Source organism: Cydia fagiglandana, chromosome Z (genome assembly GCF_963556715.1).
Source record: "Cydia fagiglandana chromosome Z, ilCydFagi1.1, whole genome shotgun sequence".
In the NCBI taxonomy this organism is placed as follows: Eukaryota; Metazoa; Arthropoda; class Insecta; order Lepidoptera; family Tortricidae; genus Cydia; species Cydia fagiglandana.
In genome coordinates this window covers 26,854,015-26,877,158 of record NC_085959.1, presented here as the reverse complement: position 1 = coordinate 26,877,158, position 23,144 = coordinate 26,854,015, and the positions used below count along the sequence as shown (strand labels likewise).

Below are 23,144 nucleotides of genomic sequence, written 5' to 3'. Positions count from 1 at the left end.
GCACTGTGCGGCACAAGCATTTTTGTACTGAATATGCTTGAGCCTTGTGCACACTGGTGGAATCCCGCCTTAAGAGGCACGTTTTTGGGGTTTATTCCCACTACTAGTTACCACCAACTCGCTTTCGTGGTAACTATTAGTGGTGGTGGTTTGGATTTTTGAAGTGATAACTTCTTTAGCGGCGCTGTGCTCAGCGCCCCAGCTTTTGAGGTGGGGAAAAAATTATAAACTCGATTCAGCGTAACGCGTAACGTAACGCTGACGTCACGTCATCATAATCAGGTCAATTATTTAAAACTGGACTTTTATATTAAGCAATAAAGCTCAATGTTCTAATCTTGTACGGGCTGAAATACGAGGATCTCACAGTCACATTCTAACTTTATATCACTCAAATATAATTCGATAAAGCTACATCTTGATGAAATCGCAAATAAAAGAGAACTCTAGTACTGGTGAATAAAACTCTAAATATCATTTACTATTCGAATTTAAAAAAATTAACGCTACAAATTTAAGCTCACTGGCCAGCAATTTTGGAACTAAAGTTTTTCAATAGAAAGGAGGATGGGTCAATTATAAATAGTGCTACAGACATTTTGGACTAGTCATTGAGTTTTCACTTCTGTCGGCACTCCCGGAGTGCAACCCGTTGTTTTTTTTTCTCACAGCTCTCAGCTGAACTAATAATCTCAGTAGGTACCTAAGTAGTTAAAGTATGCTTGGATTAGTGCGGATCTGGGATAAATGCGGATACTCAGTCATCTATAAAACTAAGCGTTATTTTCGTTTGGAAATCATGCCTTCCAACACCATTTTCTGCTGGGCTTATATGCCACACTATACCTACAAGGTGCCCACGACACGAGGAACCCGAAAGATGAGAGAGATTTTTATAAAAAAAATTTAACACACGTATTTCAAAAATACATTACGAAACTACTAATACTACTACTCATATATATACAAATTTCAAATGTATCCGCGAAAATATCGTGACGTCGGTTCACCACATCCGGGTCCATTCGGCCAAGGTCATTCAGGATACTAAAATCAGTGTTATTTTTTGGTTTAATACCTACTAAGAGCAAAACAACTAAACGTAGAGCTTATGAGACTATAGGTACTTAGGTGGCCGCTTGTTGGCCTAGCGTTGTTTGACAAATTAACATAATCATTTAAGTATGTCACCATTTCATAGACAATTTAGGAAGAAGTTCTATTTTAGACCCAGTTTTGGGATAAATAATGTAACTAGTAATTAGAAAAAGTTGATAACAATTTACTATAGCTAGGTATATGTGTTACGTATCATGTTAGCTTCGTTTCATATGAACTTTATGTACATATAAGCAATAAGTAAGCGAGAGAAATGACTAGTGTTTGTGACATTACGTCACAATTAGGCAAGGAACGGCTGCATGGTCCGTGGTAAGAGGCTGTTTGCCTCGTCAGCGCCACTTCGGTATTGGGATTAAGGACGGTTGCTGCGCGCGCGCCACTACCTACTATTGCGAGCTTGATCGTGCGCTTTGGTAAGGTCACGAGACCTTACACACGTCACTATTTACTTCAGCCTTGCTCTGTTCAACGAATACCTACAATACAATTCTTTAACTACCAATCAAGCTAATTGTAAACAGGAATGAAACTTTATTTTTGTTACAAAAAAAGCCGGCCAAATGCGAGTCGGACTCGCTTTCCAATGGGAGCATTCCACGGGCTGTCCCGTACAAACGCATTTTACTTCCTGTGTTGCGACTTTTTTCTCGGCATTTAAAGCAGGCGATTATTTTTCTGTGCATATTTTTGACCATTTGTCATAGAAAAGGAATCTCTTATACCTTTAAATCTTCAGAAACTTCGCGTTTGTACGGGACAACGGTAGACAATTTCATGGAATGCTCCAATGATTCCCTACACGTTAGGTACCTACACAAATTTTAATAATGCATTTTTATAGGTGATGTCTTTAAAAACCCATATGGGTCGGATCGAAAACTAAGTAATAAGTGCCACTCACGGTGGACTGCACATTTCTACTAAGTTTTCCTGTCAATAAGTAACAATTATGTGTAAACGTTAGTCTTAAATTAACATTCTAAAACGTTCGTCTTAAATTAGTTCGCAATAAACTGTAGTCGTTATTAAAATATACTATTTAACTTACCTTTTACCTTTAGATTGCTCATATTTCATAAAAATTAGTAGATAGATACCTACTTAAAAGTGAGATGTATTTATAATAGACTATTTGTTTTAGATGTCAGTCAGTACCTTGGGTAATGGATAGCCACAGTCGCTCCGCGTCGCCAGGCGCGCCGGCGCGGCCGCAGCATCGGCCGCCGTCGCCGCCGACGCCGCCGGCGCCCGCGCCCGGCCTCGACAACCGCGCCTTCCAGCCTGACGACCCCAACCACAATGACTCCTTCGCCTCCAACCACACGCACCAGAATGGCCACACCAAGGAACTAAACGGAGACACGAAAACTTTAGAGGCGGTCAACTTGGAACTTATTAATTTGCAACCTAGAAATGGAAACACAAAAAAGAAAGATGTCGAAGTAGACATGAATGTACCGAACCCATATGATGAATATTTTGTACCAGTCAACGAGCACAGGAAGTATATGAGGTATGTTCAATTACAATCGACTGCAATTAAGTATCTAGGTTTCTAACTAAATACGTATGTCCTTACTAATTCATCAACGCAGAGCCGAAACTATTACGTACAAAAAATTCAATCCGAGGGGGTTAAAAAGCAGACGAAAATCTGTATGAAGTTCCAGTGTTATTTTAAGCTAGGAATAGTACATTGTGTATTAAGGGCGGGAAATAAGAAATTACGAACGAGTGTCAATTTTAAGCCCGACGCGAAGCGAGGGCTTAAAATGTTCACGAGTTCGGAATTTCTTTACCGCCCGTGGCACACACAATGTTTTTCATCACACTTGTAAGGAAAAAAAGGAGAATTAATAAAAACAAACTTCTGTATAAAACACTTTTCCGCCCTAGGGCGAAAATTTCAATTTCCCGCCCGCAAGCCCTACGTGTAAATAAGTGTTTTTCATCACACTTGCTCGGAAAAGATTTTTTCCGCCCTAGGGCGAAAATTTCAATTTCCCGCCCGCAAGCCCTACGTGTAAATACATCTTTTCCGAGCAAGTGTGATGAAAAAGACATTTTAACACAATCCAAGAAAAAAAATTTCAGCGTTTTTGAAAATTCTTATGATGCCTAAGATGGTGAGAAAGGGATTTAATTTTTATGCGGATTATGAAACTTCATAGATAAAACAATATTTGAAAACAAAGAAAGCAATTTCAGCGTTTATAATATTTTTTTCCGGGTTTAAATAATGGATTGAAAGTTTGTATATTTAAAGTATCAGGTAAAGTACGAATAGGTACTTTTTTAAGAGCGAGACTTTGAAACTCTTAAAAAACATTGTATACCTATTACAAGACAAAAAAGAGATTTGAAGGTGTTTAAAAGGCCTTTCTCAATACCTCTGTACTCTCAAACCGTTTTACCTAAGTACTGTAAATAAGTTTTCATATCTCATGCTCTGAAAGTGGGTCGTTGTTGTTCTAAAAGGTGCGCAGAAAGTGATACGTTTATGCTCTAGTGCAGAAAAGTGGTGTCCTCCTCTGCGTCCCCGTCCCACGAACAACTGGGTGGAAACAAAATGGAAAAATAGTGTCTTTATTTCCTCGCCTAGAACAATTGGTAATTGTTTAATTTTACTAATCCCACGTGGATCCTTTTTTATAAAAAATTTTGTAAGTGAATTGTTAAAAACAAATTATTCTTGATTTCTTTCGTTGAATTCTATTTACTCGATTTCATAAGGCGGGAACCAAAAGGAATACGCCAAAAATATTTTTTAAACCTTAAGCCTCCTCCACATTCGTGCGCGAATCGCGGCGCGAAGCCGCGAACGCGAGTGTGGCGTCGATTTTCGCAGACAGCGAAATCGACTCCACACTCGCGTTCGCGGCTTCGCCCGCGATTCACGCGCATAGTCTGGAGGGGGCTTTACACTTGCGTAAATGAGCAAAGGCAGAATCTTATACAGCCACAGTTAAACTTGTGTACTTACGATATTAAATTGGTTTTTAAAGTTATTTAGCACTATATTCATGAAAATAATATAAAATACAAGATAAAAATTACTTATATTAGTAATTAAATTATTATTTAATATTTAAAATACTTTTATTATGTTATTACGTGGTGCGGCGCACCAAGGTCGCGGTGCGATCCGGTAGTCTGTTGCGGCTTTTAGAACGAAAAAGTATAAAATTAAAAAGTAAGAGGCAATCCCGCTGATTTTCATACTATAATGAACAAATCATTTTAAAATTACTGTAGTTTGTTAAAAAATCTGTGTTTTCGTAAATATTGCAATCTAAATGATTTTCGCTAGGGGTTATTAATCTTCACACATGTAGGTAAAGTCCCCGATTGCAAGTAAGTCCTAAGGAAAATAAATCATGGCCGTAGATCTATTAGGTACTTCCATTACTGTTTTTGCGAAATTGCCTTGTCTTGTTTGGTTTCCTCGCATTCGATATGAAAAGTAGAGTGTTTAACTCGGGTGAAAGGCACCATTTATGTCTCGGACTACCTCGACAGAAATGGGTGCATTTCAACCCTTGGTTAACAATCTACTAAATAATTACTTAATGTCAAAAAAATTTCATACAAATACCAGTAGAGATCTAGAGATGCGCTGGCGTACACAACTCTATCTCATCCGAAATGTTCAATTGTAATGTAAAATGTTTAAACACTACCTACATCTTTCGACTAAGAAAAGATCCTGTTGTTTACAAAACAATCGCCACGCCACTGTTCATACATAACTATATGCCCGATTTATCGTACCTATATGTATAATATTTAAGACGTTAACGTGATCCGGATAAACTCATCTCTTGCTAGGGTTGCCAACTTTTTTTTGGTGAAATATAGTATTTTCAAAAATAAGGTATCAAAAATATAGTACATTTCAAAAAATATAGTACTTTTAGATAAAATACTAAACATGAGTGTAAATATAGGTTTAATCGGAAATATAGTATTTTAGCGTACTATATATTTTTCCAAAAGTATATAATACAGAGAGCCAAAATAGTATAGTACAATACTATATAATATAGTACGGTTGGCAACCCTATATCTTGCATGCATGTTGCGACATGAAAGTACCTACGGTAATTTAGGTTAACAAGTTTTTCTTTTCTTTTAAATCCGGCAGAAAGTTTTCGAACTAAGAAGTCATCAGCATTCTAAGCAATTGTGTCTAAACAACAAATAACTAAGTCGCGTTATATTTTAAGTATTTCATTTTGTTTTGAGAAAGTCCCTGCATATTTATGAGTGCGGCGGATGGCACGAGACAATAGCAGAGATCGACTGAAACAAATTCCAAGCATAATACAAATAGAGCACGCGGTGGGTTCCATTATCTCCTGACCCTTTTTATTTGTGCAGTATCCAGACCCCGCTCGTCCTCTAGTCACGCTAACTACTTACTTTTATATACCTACACTATACATATGCCACATAACATCCGATAGAGCAAAAATAAAAATCACATAAATATAACTTACAAGGTATAAATGTATTATTGTTTCTTTTAATTCAATTTACATATGACATTTTAGGTCACATTGTAACAGTGAACTAAATAGAGCCATAAGTTGCGCAAACATTGACATTAGGATCCTTTCCTAATAATGTACTTACCGTATATTACCATTCACTCTGACCTTAATAAAGAATAACAAAAGATGCGCTATGCAGAGCCGTATTTGTGAAAATACGGCAAAATATACATTGCCTTAACGTGGAAATAGACAGCACTTGTTCAAAGATCTATAGGTACATTCAAATAAATCGGTAATGGTTACGATAAAAAGCTCAACAATTATTAGTTTTCGTGTTTGATGATATTGTACGGTTAGTTTACACGTACATAGTTGAGCTGTGGACTCACGTGCGAGTGTGGTGAGGTTGGTGGTATGTTATTGTGTTAGAGCCGGGCAGGAGCACACAATGCGCGGCCGTCGACCCCGCCGCTCACCTCCAGAGTCTGCACTCTGCAGCGCGCTCCTGGGACTCGACCTCTGCCTTCCATCGTGCATTAAACGCGCACAACTGATGTAAACTCATCGGTGTTACGACGCGGATCCTCGGTCCCTTGCGAGCGTGCGTTATTTTATTAGGATCGAAATTAATTTCCATAGGGAAGTTACAGGGCATTATTTATTCGATCAGTTATAAACTTAGTCTCATTACGATCAACAACCAACATTACCATCATACCAGTGACATTACTTATGACCAACAAACATTTCTCATCAGCAAAACAAGGTGTATTGAGCAAACCACTTTTAATTAAATTACTTATGCCAATGACTCCCGAGTTTCACCAAAGTACCTATTCTATTTTGAACAAGTCATGCACGAAATTTGAAAAACACTTCTTCTTTCATTTTCAAATTACATATAATGGTCTAAACTTAAAAGGCACGTTTGACATTTATTTCAGTCTTACGTAGTACGTAAAATTTAATTGCTTTCTCTTAGCGGGAAGAGCATCCTATGCGCGACATCTACTTTTTTGTTAAAACATTCTACCTAGGTAATTTGGGTGACAGAGATGACTTGATGACTCTTTTTGACTATTAACCTACACGCATTTCTGCTGAGCAGTTACAAAATCTTGAGAATATAATAATTATTATGTAGTTCAACATAATATAATAGGCCTTTTCATCTGTGTCAGATGTTTTAAGCAGCATCCCGGTAACGACACAAGCCGATTAGTAGGTATCTGCTATCTGTATATTTATACTAAAACTATTTATCCTTTCGCATCTGTAGCATATTTTGATATGATATTTCGCAGATCATGAGTTGCAGCTGCAGCCTAATTTTTATTAATTACTCGTGCTTACCTTAAGTACAGTCAGCCAAGAAAGTGGTCTACCATTTTTCGACTCTATCATCTGATTGATAGAGTCGAAAAGTGGTAGACCACTTTCTTGGCTGACCGTACCTAAGCTTTTAGGTACTAACTATATACCTATAGGTATGCATGATATCTAGTAGGTGCCTACTTATTTAATTATGCCACTTATTGCTGCTGTCAAAACTATTGTTAGAATCTGACTAACTTCCTATTGGATAAAATTAAACACACTGTTACTCATACCTATGTAGAATAAAACGGATTGTATGTATTTAAGTATCAATAGTAAAAAAGGCTAGAGTCGTAATAGTCGGATCCACCGATGACAACACGGTGCCGATGTACAATGTTATGTTATCTATTCGTTGAAAGCAACAATTGTTTATTAGGTAAGCGTGTTCGACATAGGCTTAAATCTAGGTGGCATTGACGTGCGATCCAAATCCGACGCGCGAAGTACGTACCACCGACATTCCGGAGTCATTTCAAAAAGGTTTTGTAACTCAGTTGCCCTAGTTGTTTAGATTTAAGTACTATACTTATGCTTTTAACAACGCCGGCGATATGTATCTTTCTGAGAATAGTAGTACATATTTAATAAGGTACCTATAAATTTTTTAAACATTTGTGTGTCAATTTTCTCTGAACTGTAAATTATTTTTTGTTTTTTTCTGGGGGTAATTCTATAATGTAAATGTAATCAAAGTGTTTTCTCTCGGATATCCTTATGTTAAATATAGATTTTCCGTTTGTGATTTTCAGAGGGGAGAAGCTGTACGTGACAGCAGACAAGCGTGGCGAGAAGGGCGGCTGCAAGCGGCCGCTGTGCTGGACGCTGCTCGGGCTCGTGGTGGCCGCCATCGTCGCGCTGATCGCGCTCGCCGCCAGTCAGTACCTCCTCATCATGATCAGAACCACCTTAGACAAAATCACATTTGACCATTGTTATCGTTCATATCATATCTTTTGTAAACCAACGTTATATACTTGTATATCGTCACGTATTTGACAAGATCGCTGGACTTCTGTCTTAAACTTAGGATTAGAGCCGCGCTGTTATAACCGACGATATCGAAAGACTGAATCATTGATCAACTCGCGCCCCTTTACAAACTTAACATTTTGACAATTGGAAGAAGCTTTAATAATCATTGTGAACTTGTCTCACATATCGACAAACTTCAGCCTCGCTTAGATATGACCAGTGCTTCGGTTCGATTCCAAGCTCTGTAGAAAGCCACTGAGAAAAAAATTGGCTTTTGTGTTTACGTCATCGAGGTCATCAGACACACAAGGTCATCACACACATCTAGTACAACAGCATCATGCCGTTTGTTAACTAAAGGGTGTAACGAAAAAAAACTGGAAATTTCAAATGAAAAATTGATGCAATTAATTGAAAGATTTTTGGATTACTAGAATATAAAGCTACTTTTAATTTAAATAATTATCAGTTTTTATTATTATTCTATTTTCTGTAGGAGTGATAGGCAGCTTGTTCCTAGCGCATTCAGTGACAGCAATTTACGGACCCGATTTTCATATTTGCCTGCACCATCCCAACACATGCTGGATATGTCAAAGTTTTTTGGCTGTTTTATCCTTCTCTTTTAATACACTCTTGATTTGAACCCTTTAATAGTCGAGAGAACGGCACTGCAGGACGTATGGTGGTCTTACTTTGCTCATCGTCTATTAAAAAATGTGACTTTTTGTACGAAGGAAATTGTATGCTTTTGGACTTGGCCTAGAAATTAATAACGCTAATTTTCGGTTACTTTAGCTATCCTAACTTTTGAACGAATCTAAATACTATGTATTTTATTTATAGTTCGTTTCACTTTAGCCGATTATTTACCCCAATTTTTCACGATATATATGACGGGCTTGCGAGGGCGGGCGCAAATTCTATTAACAATATTTCTGATGTGTCACTTGTTCTTAGAGGTCTGCCGCTTCGAGACCTCTGTTCAAGAGACAAATTACTAAATTAGTTAGTTGATTATTGTGAATTGCACGAATCTACGAGGTTATTTTAAGTGTATCGAAAGCAAGCATTGAGTATGTTGAAAAATTTCTTGCCATTTGAAAAATATCAAATTTCAGTGATCTCTTATATTGAGCGGTGTAATGTCGCATGGCGTAAATCCAGAATTATTTGCACTAAAATATATAATCTAATAATAGGACTTTTAAATGCGATACGAAAGTCGTCGTAATCATGCTTAGAAATAAAAATACAACCGTTTGAAATTTACAGTTTTTTTCCGGCACAGGCTTTAGTTGTGCTAAATTACTGAACCGAGACGACATTGATTAAATTTGGCATGTAGGAAACTTATGCCCTTATAAACAAGCTTCACTCCACTTTAGCTGGGATATGTCATAGGTCAAACCTTAGAAGAGCTTACTTTATTTTTTGACATTTAACCTTGATATGCTAGTTCCATACGTATCCTAACTCGGGGCTAGATAATTGATTATCCTCTATTACTGGGAAGAGGTTCGATATCATATCTAGTATCAAGCATCTTAAAGTAATGAAGACTTTTTTATAATTAAATTTTCGTGCCTCGAGTTAGCACACACATAGTAGCTATATAGGTAACCAGCACTGGTTACCTATATAGCAACTACTACCTATTAATTATTTCCATGAATACATATGAATATAGTATATTTTTATATCTGTTGCAGCTGGTGTTTTATTTACTAATTCCCCGACACCGGTGGAACAGTACAACGCGTCCGTCAGCTCAGCACGGGCGCTCGGCGGCATCGGGCAGGCATCCCACCGCGACCACGACCATCACCACAATCACGGTCACGACCACGATCACACACACCACGACGACCACACTCTGGACGCAGAAAAGCCTGACGACCCCCAACAAGTTGGCCACAGCCACGATGACACAACGACTCACGGAAGTGATGAACAATACGACCAACCCGATGTCGAAAATAATAATGATTTGTCAATGTATGGTGTGTATCATAAGTCACTATCTATTTACATAGCATATGGTACTTTGGTAATGAAACAAGACGATAACGACTATTATTTTTTCAGTACCTAAAGTTATGGAGGGTGAATTAAAGATAGACAACGAAGAATTACCGGCTGCGCTTTACGATCCCGGAAGTAACGAGTACAAACAATTTACAGAAGATTTTACCCAAGCCCTTAAAGAAGCCCTATTCGGGGTAGACCCGATGAACGATAACAGCAACGACGTTCTAGTAGAACTTATGAAGCTCAGGTAATCATTATTTTATGCCTACAACCTACACTACGTCCTTTATTTCTACACGGTCGTCTCAGATGCATTGGACAAAAACCGGAGGCAAATCTTGCTCCAGATGCATCAAACATCAACATCAAACATCAACATTTATTCAGCAAATAGGCCACAAGGGCACTTTTACACGTCAACATTGAATTTACATAAAAGCAAAAATAATAACATCAACAATTTTATAAAATAAAACTAACAATTCAATCTAAAGTATTACAATTACTAAGAGATGTATATGGTCTCTTAATGTCGAATTACATACAAAATACAGATAAAAAAACACACAAAATCTATAATTTTTAGAGGTGTAAATGTCTCTAGGTGTCAGAACTTTAAGATTATATAGTTTATCAAGTTATCCTTAGAGATGTATAGGGTCTCCAAGAGTCAATATCCTGTATAATTAATACATTCATTAAGAGAAAAGAAACATACGAGAACAGAATGAGGCGTCTCATTATAATTAATTAATAAAAATTAAGTTACTAAGTATAATAGCTCGTGTTAGCTTAAACAGACCAGTCTCCACAAACAGCATGCAATCCTGGTACTGATCACGATCCTCAGACGACACGAAGAGAGAGACACCTACCTACCTGAGTTACGAGTCGTAACTTACGACACACTTTCCTAGCTATTAATTCACCTTAGCTGTCCGTCGTTCTTTTTTAGTTAACCTTATAAGTACTCTTGTTTTTATTTGATAAAGAAGTTGAAATATATTAATCTGTTTCAGGAAAGAGTCGGGCACCATAATGTACAGAATACATTGGAAATCAGCGCTTGATAACGAGCCAAATAATGAGTTAGGCCCTAATGAAATGAAGGATAACTTGGAAAAATATCTCGTGAGACACAGTAGGATGATACACCTTTATCATGTCGCTAAAGACGGAATAGAAGCGAGACGAGTTCTGGATCTTTGTCAAATCAATAAAAATAATTGTGAATACGGCTGCGAGTTCGATGAAAGTACCTTAGATTTTACATGCTCTTGTCCCCAAAATCAAATGCTTGATATTACAAATCCTCACAGGTGTATATCAACCGATGAACCGAATTCGGCGGATGACTTAACTCATAATCCAAATAACGCTTTCGCAAATTCCGATTCAGACCACACCACGACTAACATAAACATCGAAAATAATATACATAACACACGCCATTCAGATGACAATGTTTTCGACTGGAAAGAAACTCATACTGTGATGTTAGAAACGACCACCGCCACAGATCCAGATCTTAACTTTTCGCACATATTTGGTCATGAAAACAACGCTGAGGATGAACAAAACCTGAGTACTGAAAGTAAAGACACAAACAAAGCTGTCATCCAAGCTGAGCCCGAAGCTTCATCAGTGCCAGAACCAGAACCCACATCCGAACCAGAACCTCGCGAACCGTCTCCTGAACTATCTTCTGCGCCGTCGTCGGAACCTGTTCCTGAACCGTCGCCAGAACCATATTCTGAACCTGTTCCTGAACCGTCGCCAGAACCATCTTCTGAACCATCGCCTGAACCATCGTCAAACCCAGAAGCAGAACCATCTTCGGAATCGGAATCCGAATCTTCTTCTGAAGCAGAGGCCAAACAACATTTGGAACTGAGCCCTAAACTATTGTCAGAACCAGAACCTGAGCCGACTTCGACACCGGAACCTCCTTCTGAACCAGCATCTGAAACAAAATCGGAAATTGACCCTAAGCCTACATCGGAACCGGAAGTTTCTTCCGAGCCAAAACTTTCAAAAACAGAGGGAAGCCTTGAGCCGAAAGCAGTGGTAGAACTTGAAACTCCTCCTGTCTCAGAACGAAATACAACATCATTACAGTCCGAAGAAGAACATACCTCTGAACTAAGAACTACACCAGAACCAATTGCAGTACCTAAACCAGAACTCGAAGTAAAAATAGATACGGGACTAGTTTTTGAACCAAAAAATGAACATGAAACAGTAACGGACAGTAATGCCAGTATGAATGATCTCACAACAGAATCTATGATAGTTTCAGATTCTATAACTGAACCAAACCCTAATGTAAAACAGGGACAAAGTGAAGAATCAGAAACAAAAGAAGAAAGTGTAACTAATTCCACAATTCTAATATTAAATTATAGTCCAATAGTTGAATCTAAGTCAGCATCACAATACGAAACTACGACAAAGGAGAATACAGAAGAAATATCGACTGAATTAACAGTTATCCCTAATTTGATATATGAATCAAAAGCAAAATTAAATACGGTGGAAAGTAGCACAGAAAACAATTATGAAAAGGAATCTGAAACAGAACCTACGAGAAACGGTGAAAACAACTTGTCTGGTAAATCCACAGATGTCACAAACTCAATGTTCTCCGCTATCAACGATTTAGGAAAAGTTAAACTAAATGACGATGATCAAAACGTTGTTACAACAACAGAACCATCGTTAGAAGCTAATACAGACTTATCAATTTTGAAACTGAACAAACCAAAAGAAAACTTACATTTAATAAGTTCCAACGGTGATAATGATTGGCTTCAGTATGATAAAAATAAAGCCACAACTGAAAATAATAACTTAAAGGAAGATGAGACTAAAAAGATACATTTAGCCGACCTAGGTGCTACCGAGCTTCCTAATGCAACCGACGACGAACTGTCATTCGAATACATTGCAAAGAATAATGAAGTTCCAAGCGAAATGGGTGACGAGGAAACTAAAACTACAGTAGCCCCTGCATTGCACGCTGATAGTAAAAATACCACTGATTTTAATGCAAACCAATTGTTGAAGTTCCAAGTTCATGCTACATCTGAAAGTGAAAATGGAGCCGAAACACAGGACGTTCAATTAGATCATCCAGTAACGGATTATTTAAACGACGACAGTTTGCCTCCATTAAACGAGGAAATTATAGAAAATAAACATCTGATGGAACCACTTGACAAAAAAACACATGATTCACAGACCAATAGAGAAGAACCTTCCGATATTTCATTTGATTATATCATTAACCGTTCATCAAAGTCTATTGAAGAGCAAAATAGTACAGCTACAGAACATGTGACCTCAAAAGCAACTGTTGAACACAGTACTACTACAAACGATTCTGATTGGGTACGTGTATCGGTAACTGAAATGCATTATGCAAAAACGTTCAATAAAATCCCCGAAGGTGCCGAAACTACAACGGTCAACGAATTAGAAGATATAATTAGTACTGGGATGTCAAACGAAGATTTTGAACCAGATTATTTAAACAATATGGATAAAACTACCACTAAAGCACCAGAACAGTACGTACCGATGTATGTTTCTCATGATTATGACAATGAGGAATTCCGCGTGAAACGAGTTAACGTAGAAGCAAAAAATAATACAAATCTGCCGGTTACCACGGAACCGATGGAAACTTCAAAAACGAGTGACCGTAATGAAACCACCACTGTTAGTGACTACATTTATAGAACAACTGAAAAATATTTCTCAAGTAACAGTGTCGACATAACAAATACTTCGAAAGATATAAACAAAAGTGAACCAGCTCCCGTTTGGGAGGAATCCGATAATGACATACACTTACTTAACATAGATTCTACAGAAAATAATACGTTACGCAGCTTTAATCAGACACATGTGAACGCAAGTACAGAAAGTATACCAGACAACACAACGCCGGTAAATAATTTCAATGTTACGATATATGAAATATCAGCCCTTGACAATAACACATTCCCTACGACAAAACACATGAACTCCCATTCTTCGGAATATGATGACCATGAAACAGAAATGAACCCATTTTTACCAGAAATAGAAAATAATAAAAGTCTCGTCAAAAAACTACAAGAAGGACACGATTTAGAGCCGACTAACCTCAACGACAAACAAAATGAGAACAATGATGATCATTCTATACCAACTGAACGCCAAACAAGTGCAAAAAGCAATTCGAGCGAGAACTTAAATATAATAAATAAAGATTACACATCTATCGGACCTGAAGTAATGTCCGCCGATAGTAAAAATGTACATTTAAATACTAGTAACACTTCAGACGTTACAAACAACACCAATCTATTTAGCCATAAAGTATTTGACAAATCAGGGAGCCAAACCGAGGATATTCAACCTATTTCAACATTCCTAATTGATACTGAAGACTTAGGCAAGGAACGCACTACTGTTTCTAATCCTATTATGGTAAAAAATATTTTAGAAAATGATGCGTCTAGTCCAGCGTCTGCAGATGAAAAACGAACATTAAGCAGAACAAATTATGCAGATGACACCAATAATATGGAATTATTAAGTGTTCTTCCTCTTCATAACCAAGATGAAACACAAGTGCCTGAGAAAAACTATACAAGTGAACATATACTGGAACTTAATGATATAAGGACATTAGATTTAACCAAATAGAATGACATGCTCACGTACGCAATATAAGCGAATCGGTGCCCGTTGTCATGCTTAGGTACATAGATATAGTTTCTTATTGACCATAAGTAAATGACAAATGGTTCATGGATTACCACTACTCTACTCTTGTGTCTACAACAAAAGCTCCTGCCACGAACATACAGAACCGCCGGGTCCCTTTGGCAATAGGAAACATTACGCAAAACTCTGCGTAGAGGGCACTACTAGCACAAAGTGATGACCTACGTGCCCGTGCCTGCCTGAGGGAAACACTCTCTGTAAACAAACTGGCTTAATGCATAAAAGTCATAGAGAAAGCTTGCCATGAAACTATTTAAGGCAAATACATAAGTTAATCTATGGTTTACAATATGTGCTAGTGCTGCACTCTGGCAGCAGAACATTGCAGTAATACAAAGTATTGTACCGATTTTATATAGTATGATATGATAACACTTAAAACAGGAATCGGATTTGTAAGATATCCCATGTTATTGTCTATAAAAATTTAATCAAAAATAAACATGAAAATACTTTACCCTCCAGCAGAAAACGTATAATCTGATAAATATGTTAAATAGAAGATACTTTATATATACAGTAGAAATAGAAGTGGAAAAAAGTAAAGCGATTTTTTCTCCGCATATTGTGCACGGAATTGCAATTGTTCACATAGGATATATTTTCTATAATCATTTTTCATGCTTTCTGCTGATGCGACCACAATTGAACCTAAAAACCTAAACATTACTACTTCTGATTTATAGGGATTTAGTTTTTTACAGACGTAGTGATTGTAACATACAACTGACAGTCATACCTATACTCGTAGATATAGTTACTATAGTAATAGTAAGCAATAAACAACAATACTTGAAACTTGAATGTAATTCTGCCCAATGGTTTCTTCCGTATCAGTCGACGGTTCGCTATCGAAATCGGCTTTCGACATTTCAACACACGAACTGTACGCGTTGTACCCGTTGTAGGTAATATGTTAAGAAAGAAATGAACTATTTGTACATTAGACTAGTCACATTTGAAGTCAATCTCTAGCAAAGTAACGTTTATCGCTGACATGGGTGTAAATTACAGAATGGGAAGGGCGGTTTTACGTCACCGATAAATGATGCGTTGCTAGCCCTGTTACGTAGGTACGCTGTAACATAGTGATGGTCCCTAATATGGACGCGTTGTCTTATCTCTGTAAATATGTCTTGTACCTACTCTCACCCTTCAATACTTGTGGGAGCGTGAAAGCGGTTTTTACCATCCCGACAAGTAGATGGACATTTGCAGCAAAAAGTGTAACATATGACTTGAATCAACCCAATGTTATGAGGTTATCGAAAAAAAAAATATTTTGTAAGTACTTACACTTTTTCTTAAAAACCCCAGATGTTGAAAACGCGGTCAATCTATACTTATCTATAGTATAAAATACCTACTTAATTAAATTCAGCACCTTTTAATCTACTTTATGCCTAATCATTGAAAAATGCAAGCCATTTAACCCTTATTGCATATGCAGCCATATATGGCAGTTATAATTTTCAGCTTTATTGATAATATAGCTAAGTTACATTTAAAACAAATATTTTTGATGACATGAAGTAAGGAGTTATTTCGGTGCCTACATTATAACTATTATAAGTTACCATACGCCTACATCACACTTCTCTAATTTGTTTCAGCTGTGCCTACGTAATAAAATGTAACCTAATTAAAATTAAACTTTATGATATCTGATCAAGAATGTATATTATGTATTATGTTTTTGAATATATTTAACCTATTCAGCGCTAATCACGAAACGCTGTCGTTTTGCCTTTATGAAGCATTTCCACTACGTACCGGGAAACCTGTTATCGGCTACGATGTAGCGCTAGGACCGTAGCTGAGAGGTGAAAGTGTTAATCTCGTGATAGTATGTGGGTAATGTGGGTACTGCAATAGGGCGCGTCTCGTAAAATAAAAGCGAATTAAAACCTTAGGTTATTCATCAAGAAATTCATCTCGTCTTTTGTCTAGCGCTTATAAGTATGTAGATATAATACTTAATTATCACCTACGTGTTAAAATGTAGTTATTGTAATCAATAGTATCTATCAATATTAGTTTCAAATGCAACTTGTTCCCTACACTTCCTGGGGGAGGACACCTATCCTTGTTACAGTCAGTCAATGACCTCGCCAATTAACTTAATTATTTAATTAAGGTCTTTACTTAAGGTGAGGTGGCGAAGGCCGATATGTCAAATTTTTAACCCAATTTTCATAGATCAAGGTTTACTTAGGTAGTTGTAGTCTCTAGGCGTTACATATCTCGTAGCACCTGAAAAATTGGTAGGACTGCCACTGACCCATACATTAATGCTATGTCACCGGTTCAAAACTTAGCTGATTACATTGCTACGTACCTATATGTATATGTTTACACGAATATTATAAAGTTCTCTTGATGGAATATCGAATCTCCAATCGAAACCCTACAAATTTATATTTTTTCTGAAATTGTATTCATTTGTCGAAACACGCTAACCATAATACTGTTAAGATACCTATGCGTGAATACTATCTCTGCCATTTCGTGTTGTGATAACTTGCGCGGTAAATTATTATATTATAGCGGTGACAGATGCCGCCACATGGATAGTAGCTGGTCGTAGATAGGTACCTACTACTTTTATTGTATTACTAAGTGATATTGTGAGAAAGTAAGGTCCGACTGTAATTATTATTATTGTATTTGTTAACGTAGATATATGTTGTATAATATGGTTGAAATTGTAAAGAATTATGTTGTAAATAAAACTAAAGTTAGTTAAAATGCTATTTTACTTTCACTTTCCATTATTTCTTCTGAGCGTAGGTATGATAAGAAGATAAGTTTATAATGATTCGGTCTAGTGTTCTGATGTGTGAGGAAGAAAAACAATAGTTATTTGTTTTACAAGGGGGCAAAGTTGTTGTTTAACCGCTCGTGCTAATATTGATACCCGAGCAAGCGAAAGATTCCATAATTGAACCACGAGCGTAGCGAGTGGTTCGAAAAATGGAATCTTGAGCGTTGCGAGGGTTTCAAAGCACGAGGGGGTAAAACAAAAATGAATGTAATTAAATATTTATCATCCAAAATCATCATTTAAAAGTCAATTCTATCAGCAAACATAAGACAACAACTCAAAATTTGCATTTGATTACTTTGCCTCATATGTGAATAAAATGCAACTTTGCTATTAGTTTTTGAAATGCAAAGTAAGCCTTTCCGAGCTGGTGTGGTGAAAAATATATTGTGTACGGTGAGTTTCATATAGCCAGCATCAAATGAATGAAGTATGATACCTTTGTGTATGGTGCTTTACGCACACTAGCGTCCCCTCCCTCCCTTTTGTCGAAGTTCATCTGTCTGTATTCTACTCACTAAAGCAAAATAAAATGTATGTTGTTTATAAAAAAATAGATATATATTTTAGATAATGGTCACATTTGGTAGGTATCACAGACAATATAAATACAAGGGCATCTTTTCATACGGCATACAACTGAAAATAAATAATATGCTCAAACCCATAAAGCATGTGGATTAGGGGTCAACTCTTCTATTTCTTGAGAGCTCACTTGCTCGTCGACGAGCATTTTTGCACATAGACACCCCTCTCCGACGCTCCCGTCATCACTGACTATGCAATTTCCTAATACCGCTTTGCAGCTGTTGTAAGGTACATCTCTCAAATCAATTGGTTCTATTTTCTCATTAGATTCCTTTTCTGCTGGTACTTTGTGTACTATTATGATATCTGCGTCAAATGTCTCTTTGATTTTGATAATTCCATCTTTTCGATATTCTAATTCTGGCATATTGTTAAGTTTAGAAGTATCTAACTTCTTGGAAGTTTTGTCAATGACATGAGAAGGCGGAGCTCGATCATCAAGGCATCTACACCCAGCACACCCGGTCCTTGCTTTGTCGTCATCATTAACAGCAAAATTAGCTTCAAGTCCCGTAGTAGAATTATTACTTATTTCATTAATACCTTCCTTTGCAATATCCGCATAAGTACCTGGAGTTGCCTGATCATAACTACTATCCGAAGAGTTTCGGGGTTCTGGGCCACTCTGGTGGATAAACACATCCTCTAATGTGTTACATGTAGTAAGTTCCTGAGGTGCCGAAGTACAATTCAGAGTGTGATGTAAGTAACGAAGGCGTGTTATTAATTTTCCGCAGGTTATACATTCAACATTCTCTGCAACAATTTTATTTTCTTAATAATTGCTATGTTAGTTTTAACACTATTCAGTGTTATAATTATGAACCCTACAATCTTCAACACAACACTTTTCTAACACCAATACCGTAAAGGTAGAATTCAGGAATAATTATACCCCTAGTTTCTGAATAAATTGACAGACTGACATGACGAAACCGTAGTTTTACTAAACTTAACTTTAGACTAATGATTAATATGAAATAATGTAGTTTAGACTTCTGGATAATGGTTGTGCTTACCATAGTTGGAAGGATTAGGTACCGGAACATTCATAGAGTGACATGATTTAGATGCTTTAAGTGATTTTTTACTAAGAATATTAAATTAATCATCGGCCTTTGAAGTAAACAAATACGAATATACGAAAACTCCATCAATAACTCACCTCCGGCAACATTTTTTCCGTGCGTGTCATTTGCTGGACTAGAATCGGACGAGATGCCACTGTCTAATTTTGTATCTATAACAAATTAAATTTATAAGTATGTTTATTTTAAATTACTCTTTTATAACAATAAACACATACATAATTCAATTTTAGCAAATTGTCAGTGCTATAAGTAGGTATTGTGAGATATAAATTACCTGTACAATTGTTATATTTGTTATGTGTGGACATGTGCTTCTTCAATGCATGTTTTGAAGTAAATTTACTTTTGCAATCAGGTAATAAACAATATAACCAATTTTCTGGGTGGTGAGTTTTAAGATGAGTTTTCAAATGATGAGACTGGATGAAACCTGAAACATTTAATAATAAAATAATAAATGTCAAAATCCTATCTAACTGTGACATACCTAACGTGTATAGTGTCACCACCACACTTTGTCACTTCAAAGTCTGTGCAGTCAGCGTTTTACAGACTCTACCATAGATATTGCAGTTAACTGTCCAATCGTAAACTCGCTTGCAATAAGATAAGGACAGCCAATAATCACTTAAGTGTGTAACTGTTATGTAGTAAAAAGATTTCTGCACTTACATACAGAAAATCGTTCTTAGTCATATAATAATAAGAAAAATATTTTGGTTTAGAAGCTTTTGAACCAGACCAAGTTAAAAAAAAATCAGCGAGTTCTCTTTAAAAGCACAATGAATAAGGCTGGCAGTGTTACTAAACCAGCCAGTGAGCTTTATCTACATACTATCAATTTCCATCAGGTGAGACTAAGGTCAATCGCTGGTCAGTTTATAAAGAAAAAATAGAGAGCTAGCGAACTACCATGGATAAGCTAAAAGCCTTTAACAAAATTGTTCTATTAGGAACCCAACCCAAAAGGTTGTGGTTAATGTTTCTTTGAATTTGGCATACCTACCTAATTAAACTACGTGTTTTGCTTTTAAACGATAGCAACGCTATTTACATCAAGCTTTACGCATTTATCCTCACTTATAGCTTAGAATAAATTTAATAAAGAGGAAATGATGAATACCTTTCTCACAAATATAACAAAAGTGCTGCTTAGCATTGGTATGGGTGAGCTCGTGGTGTTTCAAGTGATGGGGGAAGTTAAATCTCTTCTTACATCCCGGGAACGTGCAACAGAACCTTCGCTCTGATTCTGGTTGATGTGTCTTGGAGTGTGTGCGCAGCGCCTGCTCGCTGCTGAACGTGGCCACACATTCGGGGCAGCTGTAACTTCCTGCCAATTGACATAAACAAGGTCTTTGAGAATACACATATGTATACGCCGTGTTTTTATTGAATTCCGTTAACTCGGGGTATGGTTAAGTACGTTTAAGAGATCTAAATGGCACAAATAATTTTTCAAAAAAAATCAGTTTGCTTTTTTTTTAATTAAATTTAAAAACTAATTAATTGTAGCATGTAGCGTTGTTGTAACACAGGCATTACATTTCACTCAACCATACAATTGAAATCTGTGACATATCCATGTCATTTAGAACATCGATTGACTGAGACTGTACGTAAGTTTAGTAGCAAATGTTCATAACTCATTCTCACTAATCAATATGTAAACTGGCCCTAAGGCAAGTAGCGCTTGTAGAGGCCTTAAAGGAAAAAAATAAATTATTGATTATCTCCGAAATGGAGTTAATTAGAATACATATCTGTGTCTTTGAGAAAGTTACTTTATTTAAGCTCAGGAATGCACCCTCGAAATTAACGGAAATAAAAAAAGCGGCCAAGTGCGAGTCGGACTCGCCCATGAAGGGTTCCGTAACAGCAAGTAACACAATAAAATTGCAGTTTACGGTTTATGACGTATTAAAAAAAAACTACTTACCAAATCTTGTTCAAACCAATTTTCGGTGGAAGTTTGCATGGTAATGTACATCATATATTTTTTTTAGTTTTATCATACTCTTATTTTAGAAGTTACAGGGGGGGGGACACACATTTTACAACTTTGGAAGTGTCGCTCGCGCAAACTATTCAGTTTAGAAGAAAATGATATTAGAAACGTCAATATCATTTTTGAAGACCTATCCATAGATACCCCACACGTATGGGTTTGATGAAAAAAAAATTTTTGAGTTTCAGTTCTATGTATGGGGAACCCTAAAAATTTATTGTTTTTTTTCTATTTCTGTATGAAAATCTTAATGCGGTTCACAGAATACATCTACTTACCAAGTTTCAACAGTATAGTGCTTATAGTTTCGGAACAAAGTGGCTGTGACATACGGACGGACAGACAGACAGACAGACAGACAGACATGACGAATCTATAAGGGTTCCGTTTTTTGCCATTTGGCTACGGAACCCTAAAAAACACAGTGTAGTGTATATAGAAAATGTAGCAACAATATCCACACTTGTGGTTTTTTGCCAGAAGTTAGTCGAGTAAATAAATATATAACTCAAATAATGTTTAGACAATACCACAATAGATAACTACAGGCGACCAATGCATATATGGTTTGTTTATTTTCTTAATATCATTAATCTTCAATATTTTACAGAATAGTAATTCCTTTGTCCTTCAAAATCAATAAAATTTAAGAATAACCATGTTGAGACTGGTAATTTATACAAGTCTAATAATAATAAACAAAACATCTTGCTGATGTAAAACTATAAAATGTGAGATGGGGGCTCTCAAGTGTAAGAAAAACCTAGGCAAATCTTTACTTATTATGATAGAAATGCATTTTACACCACAAGCATGATAATGTCTATGTCCATTCAAAGCATCCATCCCTCCCACTTCCATACTAATTAATAGACTATCACTTCTTTAGGACATAAACAAGATCATACTTTTAAAAGTTTTAAACTAGGAACTGGAATTTATATTTACAAATTGCTATGTGCATTACCTATTCCTGCATGTTAAGGCTGGCGTCCACTAGACTCGCCGAGTCGAGTCGAAACGCGTAGCCGCAGAAATTCGCCTGACGAGCAATACGCGCGGAGAGTCGAATCGGCACGCCGCGGCTATTCGTCAATGGACGCAGTTGCATAGTAAATTATAGGAGGCGAATTATTGCGATTCGATTCGAGCCTCGGCGAGTCTAGTGGACGCCAGCCTTTAAGCTAAAGTAAACAAAGTTAACACCACTAAACAATGTTAGAACACAGCGTAAGTTTTATTTCTAACAACAATAATAGTACTTGCCTTTATGTGCATATTTCATGTGTCTCTTAAGTAAGATATCATCGCGGAAGCAGCCCCCACAATCACTGCATCGCACAGAGCCCTTCCTCTCATGTTGCTTTTGGTGCCTTCGCAATGCTGACCTACAAAACTTTATCTAATTAATTCAAATTATACAATGAATAAAACAACAAACAGAGTGTTGAGTACAGAGCTAGTACTTACAAAAAGCTAAATTTTTTTGCACACACTATACAACTAAACTGAGGGAAATGACTTTCCTCATGTCTCTTACGCTCACTCTCGTACTTGAACTTTTTATCGCAATGAGCGCACTTCAACATGATTTTTCGTAATTTTCATAACTCATATTTCATTTCAAGCGATGAAGAATGTGAGTCATAAACTAAGCAGTTGCAAAATAATTGATAATATATTATTATATAATGGGAAATGGTACCGTCCGGGGCCTTTGCAAGAGTGACTATTGTAACTAATTTTGTGGATAGGTAATATCAACAATATAGAAATAGCGAAATGATAATGTAACGATAATATGATAACATCACAATCTGCAAAACAAGAACTAAGATGTTTAACGTCAAAGTCAA

The 23,144-nt window shown here is 36.6% G+C and overlaps 2 protein-coding genes across 3 annotated transcripts in view; one reads left to right on the top strand and one right to left on the bottom strand.

The window, feature by feature from the left end:
• The first annotated feature begins 2,285 nt into the window (after window positions 1-2,285).
• Window positions 2,286-17,525, top strand: LOC134678283 (uncharacterized). The gene is made up of 6 exons (XM_063536773.1): window positions 2,286-2,635; window positions 7,748-7,872; window positions 9,683-9,973; window positions 10,059-10,248; window positions 11,021-11,679; window positions 11,749-17,525. The coding sequence occupies exons 1-6, from the start codon at window positions 2,286-2,288 to the stop codon at window positions 14,694-14,696; spliced, it is 4,563 nt and encodes a 1,520-aa protein (XP_063392843.1). The 3' UTR covers window positions 14,697-17,525.
• A 642-nt stretch (window positions 17,526-18,167) lies between these two features.
• LOC134678804 (zinc finger protein 883-like) overlaps window positions 18,168-23,144 on the bottom strand; it is a 37,157-nt gene continuing 32,180 nt past the window's right edge. Inside the window, exons 1-6 of one of the 2 annotated variants that reach the window (XM_063537503.1) lie at window positions 22,759-22,875; window positions 22,551-22,671; window positions 20,404-20,609; window positions 19,555-19,710; window positions 19,355-19,429; window positions 18,168-18,945 (exon numbers count right to left, since the gene is read on the bottom strand). In XM_063537503.1, coding sequence (XP_063393573.1) covers window positions 18,260-18,945; window positions 19,355-19,429; window positions 19,555-19,710; window positions 20,404-20,609; window positions 22,551-22,573 — 1,146 coding nt within the window. In that variant the 5' untranslated portion in view covers window positions 22,574-22,671; window positions 22,759-22,875 and the 3' untranslated portion in view covers window positions 18,168-18,259. Of the gene's footprint in view, window positions 18,946-19,354; window positions 19,430-19,554; window positions 19,711-20,403; window positions 20,610-22,550; window positions 22,677-22,758; window positions 22,881-23,144 lie in introns of those variants that run through there. The other variant, XM_063537502.1, reaches the window with a different exon arrangement.

Bases quoted from the DNA above. Each gene is read 5' to 3' on its own strand.
- LOC134678283 (XM_063536773.1), top strand. From the start codon at position 2,286: ATGGATAGCCACAGTCGCTCCGCGTCGCCAGGCGCGCCGGCGCGGCCG. The intron at 7,873-9,682 runs GTCAGTACCTCC...TATCTGTTGCAG, and splicing joins GCTGATCGCGCTCGCCGCCA to CTGGTGTTTTATTTACTAAT. The intron at 10,249-11,020 runs GTAATCATTATT...AATCTGTTTCAG, and splicing joins GTAGAACTTATGAAGCTCAG to GAAAGAGTCGGGCACCATAA.